The 22,989-nt window shown below is 39.2% G+C and overlaps 1 protein-coding gene across 2 annotated transcripts; it reads right to left on the bottom strand.

Moving 5' to 3' along the window:
- Positions 1-13,513: 13,513 nt before the first annotated feature.
- On the bottom strand, positions 13,514-22,729 carry LOC311298450 (protein NLRC3-like). 2 transcript variants are annotated; one of them, XM_084421373.1, is made up of 7 exons: positions 22,685-22,729; positions 21,398-21,607; positions 18,824-20,758; positions 16,803-16,976; positions 15,981-16,154; positions 15,529-15,575; positions 13,514-14,629 (listed from the first exon to the last, which is right to left on the bottom strand). In XM_084421373.1, exons 2-7 carry the CDS (start codon positions 21,544-21,546, stop codon positions 14,082-14,084), a joined length of 3,027 nt encoding a protein of 1,008 aa, XP_084277499.1. In that variant the 5' UTR covers positions 21,547-21,607; positions 22,685-22,729; the 3' UTR covers positions 13,514-14,081. The 2 variants fall into 2 exon arrangements, with proteins under 2 accessions (XP_084277499.1, XP_084277500.1); XM_084421374.1 differs by having other exon boundaries at positions 18,824-20,755.
- Between the last annotated feature and the right edge of the window lie 260 nt (positions 22,730-22,989).

Below are 22,989 nucleotides of genomic sequence, written 5' to 3'. Positions count from 1 at the left end.
TTGTAATCTTTTTGCTACACAGGTTAACATCAGCATTGCTTGTGATAGATAAGTCTTAAAAAACAACTTCTAAGGCAGTCGTGGAAAAATACTGAAGAGGCTACATGACATGTCTTCACTCGTACACATTCTCTATGGTGACTGAAGATAAAGGAAGTGAATAGTGACTCACGGACACATAAAGATAGACAGTTCTTAGAAATGACAGTTACAGACCATGCATGATCTTTTGCATGCAGGAAAACTATTGCTTTATAGAGAAGCTGCCCGAGGCATAAATACCTTCAACGTGCAAAAAAGCAGTTGGGTTCAGATGAACTGATTCTCTTTGGCTTTGTTAGTACAAAATGTTGAATTTTTTTAGCTTGTTTTGTAATACATTATTTTGCTTTATTTAGGCAAGGCAAGGCAAGGCAAGTTTATTTATATAGCACATTTCATACACAATGGCAATTCAAAGTGCTTTACATAGAAGAAATTAAAATAATAAAAAGAAATAAGAATAATTAAAACAGTTTAGAAAAATAAAAAATAAAATACAGTACAGTACAAACAGTCGGACGAACAGCGGCACAGTGCTCATTCAGTAAATGCATAGCTAAACAGATGTGTTTTGAGTCTGGATTTGAAAGTGACTACTGTAGGAGCATGTCTGATCTCTTTATCATTTTTGTATTTATTTGTTCTGAACTAACACGTTTCCTGTGTGATCACGCAAGATAAGTTAAAGAAGAGAAGTTTTGTTTTGAAGGATTACAAATTTAAAAAAATATATGTTTAAAATTTTACAAATATGCTTCCGTACATAACATCATGGTAAAGAATATTGTATTTAGCTTTTAAGGTTAAGATGATGAAATCACACGAATGATTCTGCTCAGCAAAGTTGCAATTCCTGTTTTCTCCATTGTAAGTTAAATGAGTCAGATCACTGAGACTCTCACCTTTTGTTCGCCAAATGGCTTCCGGAGCCCCTGGCCCAGACGTTGAATTGTTAGGCTGATTGGATTAGCAATGCAATAGAGTGTTATGCTGATTGGGTCTGTTTCTCTTGAGCAAGCCAGATAACCGTAGTTGTGTACAGAAGAAGGATGAAACTGTGTGTGAGTACACTGAAAGATTTTGCCAGTCAGCTGCAGCATACAGTGGGATAGCTGACACTTCAGAGAAGTGCCCTTAGGTGCCCTTAGTTCGCACATGGTTTGATGGTCTTTTGTCTGAACACAGAAAGGCATTGCCTTTCTTAGACTTCACATGGCCCACTACAACCCTGCAAAACAACTTGGACAGTTTAGTTATTTGGGAAAGAGATTCTGATGTTAAAGAGAGAGTAAGAATTGCAGCAGTTTCTTTTAAGGTCAACACAGAGAATCAACAGAAACGCAAATGTCCTAAGAGAGAGGGCAGCTGTAATTACTGTGGTAAGCATGGACATTGGATGAAACAGTGCAGGAAAAACAAAAAGAATAACAATGTTACTCAGCTTCTACTTAGTCTGCTTGCTACTCTGAAGCAGCCCCTCCCCTCGTCATTAAACTCGTGGGGCAGCTTGATAAGGTGTTAACCATTTAGGCTGTGAGTGCTTAATTTCCCCAGAAGCGTACAACAAAGATGAAAGACTTATTTTTGTTTGATAGAACAAAAGGAAAGTGACTGTCTCAGCCTTCCTTTGGGGGACCCTGGTTAAGTAGACTCACAGCCTTAAATGTTATGCTACAGTACAGGCCATTCATCAGTAATGGTGTTAGGTTAGACTGTAAATGTAAAATGCCCTCTAAAGTTAATTACCCTCACAGCCCTGAACATTGTTTTACAGTGTGAGCCAGTCACGAACCCATCCTCATGTATGATGTCTGCAATGACTGAAGTTGTGTTAGAGGATGAAGGAGAAATGACTCACGATTGTGTTACGTTTACATACCTACCTACGAGTGAAGTAAAATAAACTCCCATAGAGAATTCAGAATTTGAGTTGTTAGTTGATGGTTCAGCTCAAGTCATAGAAGGTAACAGACGAGCAGGTTATGCAGTAACTTCCACCACTGAAGTGGTAGCTTCAGGTCGCCTTCCAGATAATTTTTCAGCTCAAGCTGCAGAAATTGTAGACTTAACTGTGAAAACCTCACAAAGGCAGTACAGAGTGCCAAAGAGAGAGTTGAGTCTTGTTGGCAGACTCCACCAGAAGGTGGACACACAATCATCCCAGGTCAATAGGTCATGATAAAGTCATTCAGAAACCATTAGAGCCTAAGTGGCATGGACCACATCAAGTGATGTTGATTACAGCAGCTGCAGTATTGTGTCAGGGAAGTTAAACCTGGACTAATGTGTCACACTGTCAAGTTGTTTCCCCCACCTACTGGGATAGGATAGGACACGGACCAGTGAGGAGCCCAGGGAAGAATCGAATGCAACAGGCTTTGGGGGCCAATCCTGCGGTGAAGACTCCCTCATAGGCCTTCCCAACCACTAGTCCATCCTTACCTCACTGTTCTTTAGGTGTCTCATGAATTAAGAAATAGGGAAAGAAGGAACAACAATAGCAGACTCAGAAGAGGATACAACCCTAGTGTTTGAACAAATTCTGCTCTGTCGTCTTTTGTTTTCTTTCTTCCTCTGTGCAGATACCACTTGATGGCTGTCCCGAGACCCATATGCACCGACCTCCTCACCTGCATATGAAGCCACAACCTTAAGAAAACAACTAGACCCACTGCCGAGCCAACCAACACAGAAGAAAAATACACAACGCAGAGACTCACCTACGGGAACTTCAGTCATCCATCAGAGAACTTAAACAAAATACAAGAAGACATTCTTGATCTTTCAACAAAATGACACCAGATGACTGAAGATAACTTTTCATGGTTCGGAAACCTGTTAGTATCAAGTGTGTCAACATACCATTGGCCAACATGTAATTTTGCTGTATTCAGCACAAACTCTGCTACAATAATATGTGAGCAAAATGGATGTACATGTTTGCATTTTATAGAAAAAAAATATTATGCGTGGTTAGTACGTTTTGGGAAAAACATTGTCACTACAATAAGGCCATTTAACACATACTGAATAGTTGTCCACAAGACTTTTGAATTACTATTCTTGTAGGCTAGACCACTCTTTCACAAACAACAATATAACGATTGTAATTTGCATGTCAGTTTTTGTGTCAGCACTGCTGTATGCGTGGGCCATGAATATTAATGTGATTCACACCAGGGGTGTGACTAAAGACACTCCCCCCATGGCTAATGGGCCATCAAGGTGCTGTGAGGCAGCCTGAACAAAGAATGATGAACTAAGAATGATTCACTGATGAATAAAAAGTAAAAAAGAACAGCATTTATTCAAAATAGAAATCTTTCCTAACAATGGAAAGACTTAAAGTTATTAGCACTTAATACAACCTTTCCAAAAAAGAAAGAAAAAAAGAACAAACTTTAGTTTTTTTATAAAAAAAAAAAATGTATTCAAAGAATCCTGAAAAAACTATCACAGGTTATTAAAAAATATATTAAGCAGCACAACGGTTCCCAACATTGATTTAAAAATCATTGCCGTTTTCTGTGACACACCACAGAGCTCTGTTATAAGTGGCTCCATAAACTCTTTATGGGACAAGTTACCATGTAGCTCTTTGTGCACAATGAAAGAGTTGGTGGAAGCAATGTTCAAGAAGTGTAGAAATTGTGCTGTGTTGTGTAGTACTGTATCAGCTGATCAGACAGGTCAGCACCCCCATGTGTTTGTTGTAGGCAGTCACAGGTGCAGGACATGGAAATGTCTTTGTCCTCCATGTATCTTGTGTTTTCACCCTCCTCTGCGCAGTGTCTCCTGTATAAGCAGGATGGATGGTTTTTGTCATTTCACACAAGAATACGTAGGCTACTTTTATATTATGACGATGTAAATACAATTAGGCTACATTTCATCTGTAAAATATTACGTCTATGCACTTACTCAGTATGATTCTCGATCACACTGAGAACTGAATGACACCTGCGTGCCCCTCTGCGGTGCTGGAGAAGGAGAGCATGATGCAGACACATTCCTAAAACAACAACAAAATGAAACTGTTAGCATACTGAAGGGTTACAAATTTAAGAATCTATTTCAGATATGCTTCCTTACATAACATCACGGTGAAGAATACTGATTTTAGCATTTGAGGTTTTAATTTAGATAGTATATAAACCATGGGCGTTGGAACCATTGTATATGGGTGGGACAAGACCCACCCACTTTTTAAGATCAATGATATTGGACCCACTTACTTTTACCGTCTCTGATTCAGCGCATTTGTCTGTTCGCTTTTCAGAGCGCCGTCAGTCAAATCCAATTATTAGGGAATTCCCTAAATTAACCCTCTGGGGACCAAGCTGTTTTTGGGCCCTTGAGATGTTCTGACATGCTCTGACATTTGTGCTTTTTTCAGTTAGTTATAAACATGTAAATGGCAAAGGTGTAAATTCACTCTATATAGCACAAACAGGCCTACCATAATATGCGAGCAACATGTATGTAGATGTTTGTATTTTTAAGAGAATAATGTTTATGCGTGGTTATTTAAAAAAATAAAAATGAAAGTTGCTGAAATAAGACCACAAAACTCATACAAAATATGTGCCCACAAGACTTTTGACTAATGGATGTTGTCTCTTCGAGTTCTAGCTTCAAAATTATGTGAAAATAGTCTTGCTTTATCGTTCACAAAAAAAAATACATTGATTTAAATGGTGTAAAACAGGTTTTGCTTGGAAAGCCAATATGCGAGGGGGAGGAGTAGTTTACACCTTAGATTACCCAGTCCCACCCACTCTGCATAATGACTCTGCATAATTAGCCATTCATTCAGGTGTGACACTGACTGAGCCACAATGCAAGGACAAAATATATATTTTGAAGAAGACTTATATTGACCATTTAAGATTTTGCTTACATCTATCTTGTAAATATGTTTTGCTATTTTATTAAAAAGGTTACAATTACAACAATAATTACAATTTCAGCAATATTTCTGCAAAAAAGTACTCTTTCTTTGTAAAAAAAAAAAAGATTATAGGCCTACATTTTATCATATGTATTCATTAGTTTGAATATAGCCAACATTGGAACATCTTAGTCTATGACTTTATTTTTGACAAAATAGTATTTTTATATATATATATATATATATATATATATGTGCAGAAAAGCTTATTTGATGTGACAGTATATTCTACAGTAAAAACTGTACCCAAATCTAGTCAACAAAATGTTGTCTTTCATACTTCGCCTGACTGTAACGTTGTTTTTATGAAATATTAGGGCATAGCCTATAAATGTTAATTTGCAGTTTAATACGTTGCTTATACAAATACATTTTATTTCAACATATTTCAGTCGATTTTTACTCATCTCAGTAGGCTCTAGCAAAGCAGTTTATTCTTTCACACACAGACGCGCGCTTCATATTTAGGCTAAACAGTCTTTACAAATATGTACCCTTCATTCATCTCACAGAAACGCGATTCATATTTAGGCTAAACAGTCTTTACAAATATGTACCCTTCATTCATCTCACAGAAACGCGATTCATATTATAGAAACGCGATTCATCTTTTTGTTTACATAGGCCTACACTAACGTTATTCCATAACGTTATTCCACATTAACACTTGAGAAAGGATAACTTAGCCTACCTCACTCCTCAGCGGGATCTGCTCCTCATATTGCTCCTCATATCAGCACGGAAACTTTTCTCCATAAGGTAACTTAGGCTATATTATGCCTCTTTGTTTACAGCTGATGTGGGCGTTTCACAGACTGAAATGGTTCTCAGAATTTGCGTTTGAATAGCACGCGCTCTCCGGGGAGTGGTCAAATTACTTTTGAATGGCTCGTAATGAGCTCGACTGGAGTCGCTCTCTTTTTATACAGATTACAGAAGCTGAGAATATTTGTTTTTTATATAAATTACTTCATTTAAAAGCTGCGATCTCAAGCTTTATGCCCGTGGGTCTGTTTGCCTGTTTGACTGAATTTTCGCGGAGTTATAGATCATTTTCGAACGCGTTTCAAATGGGAGTTTACTGACAGAGAGAAGGCAGAAATAGCATCATGTTAATTTTTCTTTATTTGTCAAAAAGCAAAACACTTTATTTGTATTGTGAGTATACAGAAAAAAAATTGAAACTGAACAGGATCGATTGATGTATTACACGAAAATGAAAGATCAAAATGAACAGAGCATTTAGTGTTTATTTTTCATTGCTAAAAAAAAAAACTAGCAAAACGCGTGGGCGCGTTTTTGGTCCCCAGAGGGTTAAACTCCATTTCCACTGAATCACTACATTATATTTCTCAACGAGCCGCAACTGACGAAAGTAACCGCCCGTTGTAAACTTCCAGTCAAATATTGCGTTGCAAACATCAATAACAGCTTTAAATTGTCATTGCTGGCAAATTACCATGGTATTAGCGGGATAATCCACGGCTAGCTGTGCATTTAATGCACGACGTGGAGGCAAAGAACCGCCCGATGTTAAGTGGAGTTTAGATTACTTGTTTTAATTAAAAGGCACCAGAATACATGAAATGGTATTTACTCCAGTAACATTTTTCTGGGGGAGGACCCACCCACTTTTTTTTTTCTTCCGACGCCCATGATATAAACTGAGAAAGTGATTATTGAGTTTACAGCAAAATATTCCTGCCCGACCTGTTTTTCCTTTGTAAGTTAAATGAGTCAGATCACGGAGACGCTAACCTATTGTCTTTAATGGCTCTTGGAGCAAGAGCCACAGTCCAGACGATGAATCGTTTGGCTGATTGGATTAGCACATATGCATTTGAGTGATTATGCTGATTGGATTGAGACTGGTAACACGCTGGAGTCTGGGGCGGGTTTCCTTAGGCCCCGTTTACACGATGGGAAAACGCAGATATTTCCCTGCGTTTTGGCCTGTCATTTACACGAAAACGCGGTTTTTATTCCAGAAAACGATTATTTCTAAAAACTCCGGCCAAAGTGGAGATTTCTGAAAACGGCGGTTATGTGTTGCCGTGTCAACTGGGAGAAACGGGGTTTTAGGTTCTCAAACGTCACATTATGCGCCAGAAAATGCCTACGTCATGTAAGCACCCTATGTTTAGAGTTTGTTTGATCATGGATGCTGTTAAGGTGGTACTCATTTTTACTTTTGTGCAAACGCTTTTGGCCTGTTTGCATTTGCAAACACAACTACTGTACTATATCGAGGAGCAGAGGCGAAAGAGCAGCTTTCCCTTCCAAGACGCCGGTACATTGCCTGCCAACGTCGCCGTCGCCGGTTTTGGATCCGACCTGGGCGAACCGAGGTCTGGTGGGAAAACTTTGAGAAAGAAGTCGTGCTCCCAGAGGAATGGCATGAGAACGTCCGAATGTCACGGTCATCTCTACTGACGCTTTCGGAGTTACTACGTCCCGCCATAGAAGGTCCGACTACTGTTATGCGGTCGCCGGTTAGTGTAGAGAAAAAAGTTGCCCTCACCCTATACTATTTAGCTGATGAGGGTAGACTACGTAAGACGGCCAACGCATTCGGCCTGTCTAGATCGGCCATTCAATAATAATTCCGAAATCCGAAGCTGCTGTCCAGCAACTTGTGCAGGGATTTGAAGAAGCTCATGGCCTCCCTCAGTGCCTAGGTGCTGTGGATGGGACGCATGAAGAGATAAAGCAACCACCAGCCAATTCCAGTGACTACATCAATAGGAAAGGGAGGTTTACCTTAAACATTCAAGCCACCTGCGATTATAAATATGCCTTCATGGACGTGAAATGGCCTGGGAGCGTGCACGACGCACATATTTTTGCTAACTCCACACTTAACACGTCCTTGAAAGATAGAAGCATCCCTCCCTGTCCAAGGCAAATCATCGAAGATGAAGAGGCCATACCGGTTTACATACTAGGCGACCCTGCATATCCACTGCTCCCATATCTTATGAAGGAATATGTCAATGGGGGAAGCACTGCCCAGGAGCAGTACTTTGGACTATCTTTGTGCCGAGCAAGGATGGTGATAGAATGTGCGTTTGGGAGACTAAAAGCCCGGTTCGGAGCCCTGAGAAGGGCCATGGACATTAATATGGCTGATCTTCCCTTTGTAATTTATGCATGTTTCGTGCTGCACAATTACTGTGAGGCTTCCAAGGACATGTTTACAAGTCACTTGGATGTAATGTATCGACATTGCCAAGTGTAAATGTTCTTTGTTTGGTAGAATGCCATTATCCACATAAAGAATGAGAAATTCTAAATGGTCCAGTGTGAACGCTTTCTATAATAGGTTGATCTGGTTTGAACCATATTGAATAAACACAAACACACGTCTTAATTGTTCAGACATTTTATTTCTGAAGAGATGTTTGTCATTAATCCAGAAAATCAGACAAGCATAAGTACAACAAAGTGGCATTTGTAGTGCAAATGGTCAAATAATAAATAAAGGCATATTTCAAGTAAACTTAAGACTTCAAGAGGAATTCACAAATTGACTAAAGTAGTGCATATAAGCTGCCTCTTCAGTACTGCTTTTTAAGCAATAGGCACTTTAAGTAAAAAAAAAAAAAAATCAAGAGGCCTTAACTCAAGGCTACCTATATAGTACCCATTTTTAAACTCTTGGTACAAAAATATTGGAACTGCTCAGGGTAACATTTCACACTATAAAAACATCCACAAACATAACATAATAAGGTTATGAACAAAATACAGTACCAATATACAGTACCAGTATTGAAAAAAAAAAAAAAATTCTACAAATTACAATTGCACATCAATTGAAACTTTTTCTATCTCAATATCGCTAATCCTCCTTAAGGGCTTGGGTATATAAAAACTGACCCTGCATGACCTCAACAGGTGTGTGTGCCAAATCAGTTATGTTGATGGTGCTGAGTGGAAGTGCGTTGGGTGGTCTGTTGTCAGCTGACGAGTTGGGTGGGCATGTGCTGAATTGGTGCTGAATTTTGGAAATAGGAGTGTGTGTGTAGTGGTGGCGTGTGTGCATAAACTGGTCCATTAGGACCTCTTCCATCAAATGGGATATTGTAATGTGGCGGTGACTGCACAACTTGCCGCAGGAGAGCAAACCCATCTGCAATTGATGATGTTAGCCTATCCAGGGTATTAGTTATTTTAGAGAAATTTTCGGATGCCTGCTTTTCGGAGGTCTCAATAATTTCCACAAGTTTCTTCTTGACATTTTTGTCATCCTAAATGGCATTCAGCCACTGGTTTTCAGCTGGCAGCTTCCTCTTGAACCGTTCATGCCGCTGTCCCTTCAGTTTAGCCTTTACAGAGTAGAACAAAGAAAATGTATTAAAACATGCTCATTTGCATAAGTAAACCTATACAAAAATAATCACATTTCATATTACCATGATGAATGATGGCCTATACTGTATTCCCTCAGCATAATCAATCTATGAACAAGTACTTAACAGTAAACGTCACGATTCACAACAGACTATAGGAATACAGAAATTAAAACATACTTTCAATGGAAAGCTAATCTCCCCAAAATGTTCATGACAGACACAGGAATTTTTTTTGCCAATAGACATTAAACTTTGCAACACTTCCCCGTTGCTGTAATGTTGTAGCACATGAGAACGACTGATGTGACTTCTCTTCATTACTTTTGTTATTTTTACCTTTTACCACTAACGTTACTTTTTTACGTGTATGTTTACAGACTATGGACGGAACTATTGTGACAAATAAATTTCCTTCAGGATAAATTATTTTGCTGAAGGATTTCTATATCTTATATTTCACAGATACATACACACAATCATTTAAACAAAGCCAACAATACATACATGACAATAAATACATACCTGAAGCAGGTCTCTCCTCTGCTTCACTGTGGGGGTGATGGTCACACCTCCATCAACATCCTGAACCTCTGCTTCAGACTCGACGTCCAAGAATTCCACCAAGGACGAAGCAGATGTGGCGGGGGAAGGAGAAACGGAATCCTCCAGTTCGTTGGTCTCGATGCCGGAGGCGATGGTCGTAGTGGCTGGGGAACCACCCCAAACCTGCTCGCACAGTTCGAAGTAGAAGAGCACCACTCTTCCGTGGCCGCTCCTGCGTCCAGTGTCCACTGAATTTCTGTATTTCCCTCTTATTGCCTTAAGTTTTGTTGTCAGATGGGCTCGCGTTATCTCCTCCTTCACATGAGGAAACTCATCGTTGGTCTCGGACGGGTATTGCTCCAAGAATTGCGCCAACATGTCGACATATTTGGACTGGCAAGATTCCCAGTCGACATTGTCTTGGGCTTTACTTGCCTTGTAGTCTAATGCGACATTAAGGAGTAACTCAACTTCGCTGTCTGTCCACACAAACGAACCTCGCTCGAAGTCTGTTGTTTTGAAAGGAACAGGAAGTCGCTCGTGCTATTCGTTGTTGTCGATTTTGAGGATTCTGATTGGCTTGCATGGCTTTATCCTTCTCCCTACACTGCTGCCCATAGGTTTGGCATTGTTATGATGGCGCTAGACAGCGTATTTATGCGGGTTGATATAAACTTTCATTTCATTGAATGTGGTTAGAATGAAACCTACCTTAACTAAATGTACCTTATCTTCACAGGCAAACTTCAATGCAAGAAGAAATGCTCTACAAGCAAAAGAATCAGTCCGTGAAGGAGAATACATTGCAATACAATATCTGAAATTGAGAGATGACATAAAAGGAGAACAAATTTTCAACTGTCTTTCAAAGAACATCCCAGATTATCCAACTCCTACTGAATTTCACATCACAGAAGTGGCTCATGTCACTAATAAGACAAAACATCCACAGATTGTGAATTCAGGGGGATTGAAGGGTCTTGATAAAGATTCATTTTCATGGTGAAGACTGAAGATCAATGAAGCAGATATAAGAGCATCTGAGTAGCGAACCGGAGAAGAAAGAGCAGCTCAGCAGCCGTTCCTGAGTGATTTCACCACATCACCCTTGTTCCAAAATGAAACCTCACGCTACAGCAACCTCCGCTTCACATTTCCTCTTACTGAACTGATGGAGGAGCTGATGCAGAGCCGGTTCTCAGGGTATACGGGACCAACTTTTCCAAGCAGGAGATTGAGTGTGTTCTCGTTCACAGCCCTCAGTTTAATGAGAATTTCAAAACATTTCCACCGTTTACATCCAACCCATCGGTTGCTTATGATGGACATCAAATCATCTGGAGAGCACAAGCCATTTGTCAAACCCACAAAAACCAGGAGGGAAATCAATGGATTCAAAACCTTGAAAGAAAGAACCAAGAGTTTAAAGGAGCTGTATGTAAGAAATGTATTTCAATTAATCATAAAATGGCCCTGATATGTCACTAGACATTAAGAAATCATGTTCATTTCAAATACTTATATCACTTACAACAGTAGTCCGGCCAGGATATTGTCATTTAAAAAGTGAAGTTCCAGCCCTCAACTGATGTTGATGTTGTCATGTTGTGTTTTGGCCTGATGCTCCACCCTCCACCTATCTACCAATCACGAAGTCAGTAGTGTTTCGGCATCCGGGTTGCCAGCTCTGCTCTAGTTACCACAGCTGTAGCTACAAACGTTCCTGCTGGATCCTGCAGCCTATCTGGTAACCTCGAGTCAGGGGGGAGGGGGAGGGGATACACCGCTCTACAGTAATTTGAAAGTGATTGCAGTACCAGTTGCTGCCTCAGTTGGTGTGAAATTGATCCAAGTGTAAACCTTTCAAAAGGAGAAAACTGCTCTTCCCTTGATAAAGCTGAGAAATTCAGTGAAAGCCTGCCAGATGATGAATTTGAAAAAGAAGAAGATAAATGTGGGGGGATTTAAATGGAAGCAGACTAGTGTGCAAATTTTGTTAGTACTTTAACAGATTTGTGACTTTGTAGGGTTTTCCCTTACTATCAAATAGCTTGTGGTGAGATAGTAAATAAATAAAGGCTGGAGGGTGATTTGTATCTTAGTGATATGTATTACTTGTCATTGAGAGACTGTAATGAGATTAAAAATAAATAAAAAATAAACATTGATAATGCCTGGATATCGCAGGATGTGGTAACCTTTAAAAAACCTATAACGCTCTTTGTCATTATTTCACGGATCTGGTCAGTGTTTTACAATCTCACAAAAATTAAATAAAGCTTTTACTTTGTATTGTTGTGCTGTCAGTTACCCAGCATGCCTTGTAACTTCTGCCTGTTATATATTGACGGTTGTGTCAATAAAGCATATCCTTCTTAAGAGGTTGGTGTCTGACATTACAGTATTTGTTTGTGCTCATAATGAACACTTCTGTCACAAACATCACACCTTATTTAAAAAAATGAAAATAAAACAGAAAACTACAAAGTTAAAAGCTGCTCTCTCTAGAAACTCTCTGTATCTGATCTGTAAACACCTCCATCATCTAGAGTCTGGAGGAGGGGATCATTTACTGATGCTTCCTTAACATGGTCCGATTTAATTATTTGATTATTACATGTTAAATCTAAATTAAACATTGGATGTACATTATTTTTATATACAACCAGTCATATATAGTATAGCCTAATCCAGGTGTGGATTGGCCGTCTGGCAGAGAGGACATTTTCCCGCTGGGCTGACGTGCTTTTGGGCCCATACATCTCTCTTTCTTTTTTATTTTTTTTTCTGACAGACTGGCCCATGAAACACGTAGATCAGCTGTTCATTGGTTCTTTTCTTGATTGACACTGGGCTGGCCCAATCACATCTTTAAACACCTCCCCCTTATGGCTCTGAGCGAGCGTGCAGTGTCAGTGTGTATCTACTACTTACATGAACAAACAATGATCAGCTGTATTTTTACTGACTATGTTAATAAAGAATAATAAATACTGTAACAAATGAATTGCTCATTGTTAGTTCATGTTGATAAAGGAGACCTTATTGTAAAGTGTTACTATTTTTTCAACGTATCTGTGTTATTTCACGGGCTGGTTAAAGCAGAGATGAAGCAAGATTTAAGTGCAGCAGTTTTAACATTAATTACAAGAACAAACTCAAATCTTTACAAAACAGAATCTCAGGAATGAGGATCACAAATAGAACAACCAATGTAACATATCATAGATCTGCCCATGAGCAGAAAGACACACAGGGTGTAAGTACACTGCAAACAGAGGAACTAATGAGACTAATTAACTAGACACACCTGAACTCAAACTCTAATCAATATGTAACTATGGTGACAAACCAGCAGGCGAAACTGAGGATGACAAAAACAACAAATATATGAAAACAAACATAAAAAGTCACAATACAGTCTTATTGAAATTGAGAACATTATTTTGTTAATAATCACCATTCGTCAACAATAACAGTGAGTCAGCTGGCAGTAATCTTGTTTAGTTCATTATTTATTATATCCTGTAGGGTGAACAGTGTATTTTTGGGACCTGACAAAAATATGTTTGTGAGGCAGCCTTTGTGTAGGTGATTATGAACAATATACTGAAATGAAATTGAGACATCCACACGACTTTATTTGTTTATTTATTTAACAATGTTTTGTTCATTTCATACATGGTATGGTTATGCCAATGCAGCTTATAGCTTGTTTTAGGATTCATCACTCTGGAGTATACAGTTTAATTTTATTAATAAATGAAAATGTTTGAAGTATTTAATGTGTCAACTCTCACTCTTGCTTACTTATTACATGGCTTTAGTAGTTGTAAGGAGTAGGAGTTGGTATAGATATTCAAGTGTGCGTAATAATGGGTGTGAATACTGTGAATAAAAACGATACAATGACTGTAAAACCCAAACACTCTTTCAGATCCCAGCGGAACACAACAATAGCGGTACCTGTGAATCTTTTCACAATCATCTTCTTTAAACTCTTTTCTGCATGCTCTTCTCTTTCTCCTTGCAAGGAAAGCAGTGGAATAATTAAAAAGATCAACGCGAGAGCCAATGCAGAAGCTTTGCCACTTGTCTATAAAAGGTCTTTAAAAAAAAAAAATTCACACAAGACGCTCACTTATAATACTTCAAATTTACATGTGATTTAATTTTAAAGTGTGTATAAGTTAGAGTTTGTCTCTTTGTTGTGTAATCTGACACAGAGTCAGTTCAGAATCATAAACCCTGAATCCAGCATAGAGGGGTTCAGTGAATATGGTGTTGTATGTGTGTAAGTGTGTGAGTGTGTGTGTGTCAGAGATGCTGTAGAAGGACAGAGTGCCGGCCGGCCAGTCCAGATACACTCCTACTCTATTAGACAGGGGTGAAGGGTCTGATAAGTCAGTCCGCTTTTTATCGTGCCAGACAGTGAACCTGTTATCAGAGCGGTCCAGACTCCAGGATTTGTCATTGTATCCAAACCTGCAGTCACTGCCTCCCTTCCTCATGATTCCCTTATAGGTCACTGCTGCATGACCCCAGCCACTCCATTCAGCCTCCCAGTAACAGCGTCCAGTCAGACTCTCTCGACACAGAACCCGTTCACCACCATCAAATCTCTCTGGATGATCAGGATACGGCTGCGGCTCCTTAACATGTGTTGCCTTCCTGTTCTCCTCTGACAGAACGATGTAAGTGTTTGCAGTGTTTGGATCCAGTGTGAGATTACAGGCATCTGAACACAAGGCATCTTTGTCAAAAATAATTCATAACACTGTTAAATAAGGGTGTATTCACACCAGGAAAGTCTGATAGTTCACTTGCTTTGGTCCGGACCAAATACAATGTTTTTTTTGTTTGGTACGGTTCGCTTTCACACTGCTCTTTTTGCAAGTGAATCAAAATGTGTAAACAAAACCACATGTGGGCTAAGGTCGTCCATTCATTGGACAGGAATTCTCGAGCAGGGTAAAGCAGGAAGTGCAAAAACAGGCTCAGCATGGAGATATTTCGTAATGCAATATTTGTTCTTTTACTGATTTGGTGTTATTCTCTACAAACGTAATATGAAGAATCTAATGAGCATCATATGATACATTGTCGTCTATACGATGTTGTAATAGGATTTTTAAACTACCGTTACATTATATGATCACGCTCCTTTTCATGCAAATGCTTTTAAACCATTTAAGCGTGATAAGACAAGAGAACGCTCTGTCTGTGAATGTCCTGATGCACACACGACACGTAGAAAGACGCGCAACAGTATCGTGTGCACAGACAGCGCGCCGGACTGTGCGGGAGACCGCTTATATCCCCTCTCCTTCATCAGTTCGCTAAACTTGCTGAACACATCAGTATTTTTATGCGTTATTTCCAGCAATTGGGTCGGTTCATGTTCACACCGTAAACGAACCATACCAGAGTTCGTTTGGAACCGTACCGAGACCACCTCTTCAGCCGGGTCTCGGTTCGGTTGTTTGGTCCGCACCCGAGTGCGATTGCTATATTCACACCTGCCCAAAAGATCCGCACCAAGGGAGGAAACGAACTTGAGTTCAATTCAAACGAACCAAACAAGGCAGGTGTGAATACACCCTAAATGTGAGAGACAGAATGAGAAACAGGGCCTACATTTTCTTAGTCCTGCTGTGATTCTGAAATGGCCTCCAAAGTCCAAACTAGAAAGAGACAAATATGAACCACAAATTATTAATGTTTGATTATTTAGAAAGTGCACAAGTAATATAGAGAATATGAGATATAACATTAAAAGTTTATCTTATGCTCCACTATATGCTATTTTAAACCACTATTATCTGTTAGAATAAATCTGATCTATAAATATGGATCGTAACAAATGTAAATATTTATCCTGGCCAATATTTTAATCCAAAAGGAAGAATTATAGACATGGAGGAATAATGATGAGTGTCCCAGTTTAAAAACTCTTGTCGGAGGCTGCGTTTACACTTAGCATTAACATGCGACCTGTATCCGGATGTTGTCCACATACACATTGAAAAGACAAGTGTAAATGCAGCCACAGACACACACAAGTCAGTGTGTTACACTGCCCCCCTTACTTGAGTATCTTCAGTGAGCAGTTTGGATCATTGAGTTTGTCGTTGAGCAGCTGAACTCCTGATTCTCCTGGGTGATTGTAGCTCAGATCCAGCTCTCTCAGGTGTGAGGGGTTTGAACTCAGAGCTGAAGACACATAACCACAGCCTTCCTCAGTCACCATACAGCCCGACAACCTACAGACACACACATCAACAGACTGATCATCTACAGACACATCAACAGACTGATCATCTACAGACACACACATCAACAGACTGATCATCTACAGACACACATCAACAGACTGATCATCTACAGACACTCACACAGTTAGATCATCTACAGACACATCAACAGACTGATCATCTACAGACACACACATCAACAGACTGATCATCTACAGACACACATCAACAGACTGATCATCTACAGACACACACACAGTTAGATCATCTACAGACACATCAACAGACTGATCATCTACAGACACATAACCACAGCCTTCCTCTGTCACCATACAGCCTTACAACCTACAGAGAGGGAAATTAAATCAGAAATTTAGTCAGAATTTTGTTACATTCAAATTTTTAATACTGCAATAAAAACATTTATCTGTTGATGGGTGAACTGAGCAGTTCAAAGACAGTGGTACTGGGAACTATGCCTTAAAATGATCAAATTCCATATTTGCAGAAAGGCTGTATTTTGCAGTAAAGCTTCACATATTCAGACTTTTGAATTTAATAACCAGTTGAATAAACTGTTTCAGTAAGAATACATTTTTGAATATTTTAAATATTCAATGTATATTTAAACTTGTGTGTTAACATGTTTTTACACACCTCAGTATCTCCAGCTGACACGTTGGACTCTTCAGTCCATCAGAGAGCAGCTTCACTCCTGAATCCTGCAGGTCATTGTTACTCAGATCCAGCTCTCTCAGGACACAGTTTGAGAATTGTAGAGCTGATGCCACAATTTCACAATGCTGATCTGAGAGGTTACAGTCAGCAAGTCTATGAAAAATAATATTTGTATACATATTATATACATATTAATAATATATACATGTTACTTAACCCGCTGAGGTCGGATGACGCGCGGGCGCGATGTTTCAACTCGATGTTTACTAAATGTTTCTATTAATATCTCCGCGATTGTGCAGCCCACATAAATGGTTCTGATTTTGCCGTAATCGATAGATTCTCAGCTTCAACGTCTTTATTCTCGCGAGATCGTACGTGACTCATACAGAGAGCAAGAGGGAAGACAAGATGACCGTTCACCTTGCGTGATTGGTGGGCTAGCTTGTCTAGCTGCATTTTGTGTGAAACCGGTTGAAATCCCTAAGTACCCTCCCATCTCCTCACGGTGAGGAAAATACCAAGCTGACATGGAGAGAGAAAGAGTAAAAAAGTCCGCGAAAGAAAAAGTCCGCGAAAAAAACATGGCAAAAACAAATATAAAGAAGAGGAAAGCCTAGGACTTGCGGCGGTTTTGGAGAGCAGCGACGAGGATGAAAGGCGAGTTTCCGAGCCTGATGGATTTTCTTCTGATGAAGATGAGGATTATGATCACAGAAGAGATCCAGTTGAAGACGGGTAAGCGTATTTATTTTATAAAAACATTGTTCGCATGGTGCACTTTGTGCTAGGCTAACTGTGACCATCTTGGCTAAAATAAGCTGCGCTGTGCTGCTTTGTGTATCTGAACTTTGACAAATTGACTGCGCCTTTAGCAAAGTGTTTACTTTATGTAAAAGTTTATTTTCTTGTGTAAAACTGGGGTACACAAATAGTAACGTTGTAGGCATGTAGGCTGTTCTTGGTGGTCTCCTTTTGATAACTAATGTAATATTTATTCATCTCAATTCACAATTTGAATAACATTATCTCTTGTAGTGATGAATCGATATGTTTTGGCCAAATTGATAATGCAAGTCCTAACTTATTTGTTTTTGTGTTTTTTCAGAAAGGATTCACAGCTACCAGGGCCCAGTGTAACACAGGCAGCCTCACCTGTGCCTGCCACCAGTCACCAGGTCACCACCAGCCATTACACAGCAACCATCACCACCAACCCGGCCAGCCAAGAGGTCCCGTACCCCCCAGCATCAACCAGCACTATTTATAATATATAGTTCATCTTTGGTTTGAAATTTTTTTTTGAAAAGTTTCATGTTTAGACAAGAAAACATGAAAATGTGTACATTTTGTGAATATTGTTAGTAGTGAGTTTTTTTCACAAAGTAAACGTTTTGCTTGAAAGAAAGACCTGTTGTAATGCTACTTTTTCATTTGCACACATCCCATAAAGCTTGATATGTAGTAGGAAGTTATTTTAGTCCTATTTTATCTCAGTCCCTCTAACATTTGGTGAAGGTAGAGTCACAGACAAAACTTGTACTAAAAAACGATTTTTCAAAATGTCACTTTAGACAATTATTATTCATTATCTACTATTTTATTCATATATTACACTACTTTTGTGACCCTAAGACTTTGGGTAACCCATATCAAGGACCAAAATAATTCGTATGCTATGTTTCCACAAGAGATTTTAAGAATTTCAAAAATCGGACTTATATTTTTCACCTTTTAGAGCCAAATTATCCCTCTCTCTCTCTTTACACAATGCTCTAGGACAAGTGGTGAGCTCATCAGTAAGAGAGCTGGGTTTTCTCTGCACATTTTGATATAAAACACATGGGATTATGTTATGTAATTGCCTTTAAAAGGTGAATTTAATAAGATATGTAAAATCGAAGAAAAAAGAGAAAAAATGCCCTTAGATCTCAGAGGGTTAAGATACATGTTACTTAAAATGTTTTAACCAGAATCTTCATTGAGAATTAAATGCTTACAGAGCTTTTGTGCAGTTGATCACAGCTGGTATCAGTCTTCTTCTACCCTCATCTGATGTGTTGTATTTCTTGAGGTCCAGCTCATCCAGCACCTCCTCTGACATCTGAAGCATGTAGGCGATTGTTGAGCAGTGAGCAGGAGAGAGTTTCTTCTCGGAGTTTTTGTCTGATTTCACAAACTCCTGAATCTCTCTGGACAGAGTCTGATCTTTCAATTCCAGCAGACAGAGGAACAGATTGATGGATCTTTCAGTGGAGAGTCCATGTCCATCTTTGATCTTCTCTGTAATGTACTGTGTGGTTCTCCTGATACTCTCGGAGCTGTTCTCTGTGTGAGTCAGTAGATCCTGTAAGAGTCTCTGATTGGACTCCAGTGAGACGCCCAGCAGGAACCGCAGGAACAGATCCAGGTGTCCATTCTCACTTTTTATGGCTGCATCTACTGTTATTTTAAGCAAATTATGCAGCTCAAAAAAGGTTAGTTTCTCCATAATAGTGCACAAATTGTAAAGAAAAACAAAGAAAGCAGCAAGAAACTCCTGGACGCTCAGATGAATGAAGCTGTATACTTTCCTCTGATGAATCACAGATTCCTCCTTAAAGATCTCAGTGCAAATCCCAGAATACACTGAGGCGTCAGTGACGTCTATGCCGCTCTCTCTCAGGTCCTCCTCATAGAACATCACATTGCCCTTCATCAGCTGATGGAAAGCCACTTCAGCAAGTTTCACAATCACTTCTCTGTTGGACTGCAGGAGTTTCTCTGGATCTCTCTCTTCATACTTCTGATTCCTCATGTTGATCTGAATCAGCAGGAAGTGGATGTACATTTCAGTCAGAGTTTGAGGGATTTCTGCACTCAGATCTTCTTCCAGGAGCTTCTGAAACACAGTGGATGAGATCCAGCAGAAGACGGGTATGTGGCACATGATGTGGAGGCTTCTTGCTCTTCTGATGTGTGAGATGATTCTGCTGGCTTGATGCTCGTCACTGATTCTCTTCCTGAAATATTCCTCCTTCTGACATTCATTGAATCCCTGAATCTCTGTCAGACGGTGGATGTATTTGGAGGGGATCTGATTGGCTGCTGCTGGTCTGGAGGTGATCCAGATAAAAGCCGAGGGAAGCAGATCTCCTTTCATGAGCTTTGACATCAACACATCCACTGATGAAGTCTCAGTCACATCAGAAACTTCCTGAGCGTCTGAAAACATCAGTGTGATTTTGCTTTCATCCAGACCATCAAAGATGAACACAACTTTACACTCCTCATAAATCTTTGAGTCCAGATCTTGAAGTTCAGGATGAAAGTCCAGCAGAAGTCTGTGAAGACTGTACTGATGATCTCGGATCAAGTTCAGCTCTCGAAATGGAAGCACAAACATGAAATCTACATCCTGATTGTCTTTTCCCTCGGCCCAGTCCAGAATGAACTTCTGCACAGAGACAGTTTTCCCGATTCCAGCGATGCCTTTAGTAAGAACAGTCTTGATTTGCTCTATCTCACGTACTGGTTCAAGTGAGGCTTTAAAGATGTCATTGCAGTAGATTGGAGTGTATTGTGAGTGTTGTGTTCTGGCAGTTTTCTCCATCTGTAAAACCTCATGTTCTTCATTCACTCCTTCTCTCTCTCCCTCTATGATGTAGAGCTGTGTGTAGATCCTGTTCAGGAGGGTTTCATTCCCCTGTAGTTTCATTCCCTCAAATAATCTCTCATACGTGTTCTTCATGCTTGTTTTGTGTTGATCTTTGACTCTCTGTAGTTCATCATCCAGTATGTGGTCTCCAGTCTCCACCAGCAGGGCTGCTTGTGTGTCATCCACCATGAGGTCAGAGGTCTCTGTGCCATATCTGAAGTCAAGAGGACAATCCATGGACCTGACAGTCTTCACAGACACACTGCTGGGTTCGGGAGACTCAGATTTCTGTCTGCTGCTGACAAAAACAAAAAACAGCATTGTAAAAAAGTTTGTTGTTGTTGTGGGAAGAAGAATGGCGGGAACCGGCGAACGTTCAACAACTTTTGATAAATGAATAAACAAATACACAACGAAAGTAAAGACGGCAGCCCCTCACGGACGAATGCTGCCACACATAATAAAACAAAACACAACATAAGTACAGGCTTGGTCCTCTCTCTCTCTTCACTGTCGTCGCTCCTCCTTTTATGCTTTCACTCCTCCATGAGAGAAATGAGACCGGTGCGTTGCGCAGGTGTCAATCATTATCAGTCACGCCACCGGCCTTGCGTCATTCTCTCACGGCCCTCGGCCTCGTCCTGCTCGCTACAAGCATTTTACACACTTGTGTAGCTTGAATGCACTTCAGATTTACGTTTATTCGTGTACAAAGAAGGCATACAAAAATGATTTGGTGACATAAGTGCTGTAATACGAGTTTAAAAGACTGTTCAGATGAGTACAGGTTAGTATAGAGATTAATGTAATAAATAGTACACAGACTACAGAGAAAACTACTCTTTTTTATTTTTAATATAATTAAAGAGAGACAGTGCAGCATTAACAGGATTCAGTCAAGTGCTCAGAGAAAAGTCTTTATACACTAGTGTCTTACCTGGGGTCAGAGGTCACGGATCCATCACTGAGTTCAGGAGGATTACTCATGGATCTATTACTCTTCAGAGACACAGAGGTTGATCCAGGAAATGGAGAACTCATTTTAGAGGCAGTGCCCTCATCGTCTCTCTTGACATGGAGACTCATTTTAAAGTCACTGTCCTTCAACTCTTACTTCTCAATGAGTGTTGAGAAACTGATTGCAGACCTTTAATTTGGAAACACAGAGTTTTTCTGTAGTACAGTAATGCTTTTCCAAAGTTAACATGCTGCAACCAACAGTATATTTGGAAACTGCAGAAACCGCTTTGATATCTCATTATCTTTCTCATAATTTGATAAAGTAAAATTATAGTTAATTCTAGTACAACCAAAGATGGTTGTTTAAAGGGTGTATTTAGAAACCATATCCTCCCTACAAACACTTAAGCTGAAATTGTTCTTTTGGGGATAGGTTTTTTTTATTCCTGCCTTCTTGTGCTTTGGTCATCCTAAACACAATTTATTTTACTTAAATAAATGAAAGAGACTATGAAGTCACATTTCTGCCCAGACAGACACTGTCACATGCCAAAAAACCACATCATCTGCAGAGAGGAACAGACACCCAATAACAGACAAACACACACACATAATGATGGGCGATTAAGACATATATTTTTAAGACATATTAGATTGTGCAGATATTTCACAGAATTTCTGTTTTGTGTTTATGTATTTATTCAGTTAATAATCAATTAGTATTTATTAGCATATTCAGCTTGTTGTAATTTTGTTTTAGGTAAAACCACAATTAGAGGCTATAAGGTATACAAGTAGATTTATATTAATGAAAATATATATTAATATGTAGTTCAGATATTAATTAGTTTAAATTAGTTCATTGTGAGTTGTTGATGAGGTATTTTTGTTATACTCACCATATTCATATGAATATACCTGACATATGACACCTTCTAATTTCTTACAGTTTCTTCAGATTTTAATATTTGCTACAGCAGTGTGTGAATGTAGGATCTGAAAATTCTGACAGTTTAAAATACTGTAACAAATTTTTTTATCAAATATGTAGTAAATTCCAAAAGTAATTTAGCTTTAGTTGTTATTTTGATCAAAGCTGGTCAAAGATCGCTATTGTATGGACATAAGAGTTTAACCAAAAATCACATCAAAATATAATTATCTGGATTTAAAATGTCATGTAAGGAAGAAAAAAAAAAAAAAAAAATTGAAGCTCATTTTTATATGACTACATGGTTAAATGAAGAATAAGTTTTGGACTTACCAAAATATGCGGCTGTTTAAATATCCAGTTCTAACAGGATTAAAGCCTTGGCATAGAGAATCTTTCATCCTCTTTTACTTTCACTTCCAGCCATTCTCAAAGCAATCATACTCCATCTAGTGGTCTACTGCTTAAAGCAGTCATGCTTTAAGATGGTTTAGGTGATTAAACACACACACCGTCTGAATTGAAGTTGTATTACTATAAATATAATTTAAAAAAAAGCTTTATGCTGTCGGTTACCAGTATGTTTGTTACCAGTATGTATGTTACTTCTGACCTACCTACAGTTAAAACTGTCTAAA

This window comes from Rutilus rutilus (assembly GCF_951802725.1).
Source record: "Rutilus rutilus genome assembly, chromosome: 10".
Classification (NCBI taxonomy): Eukaryota; Metazoa; Chordata; class Actinopteri; order Cypriniformes; family Leuciscidae; genus Rutilus; species Rutilus rutilus.
Note: the sequence above shows the minus strand (reverse complement) of the source record. Positions and strands in the feature narration are given on the sequence as shown.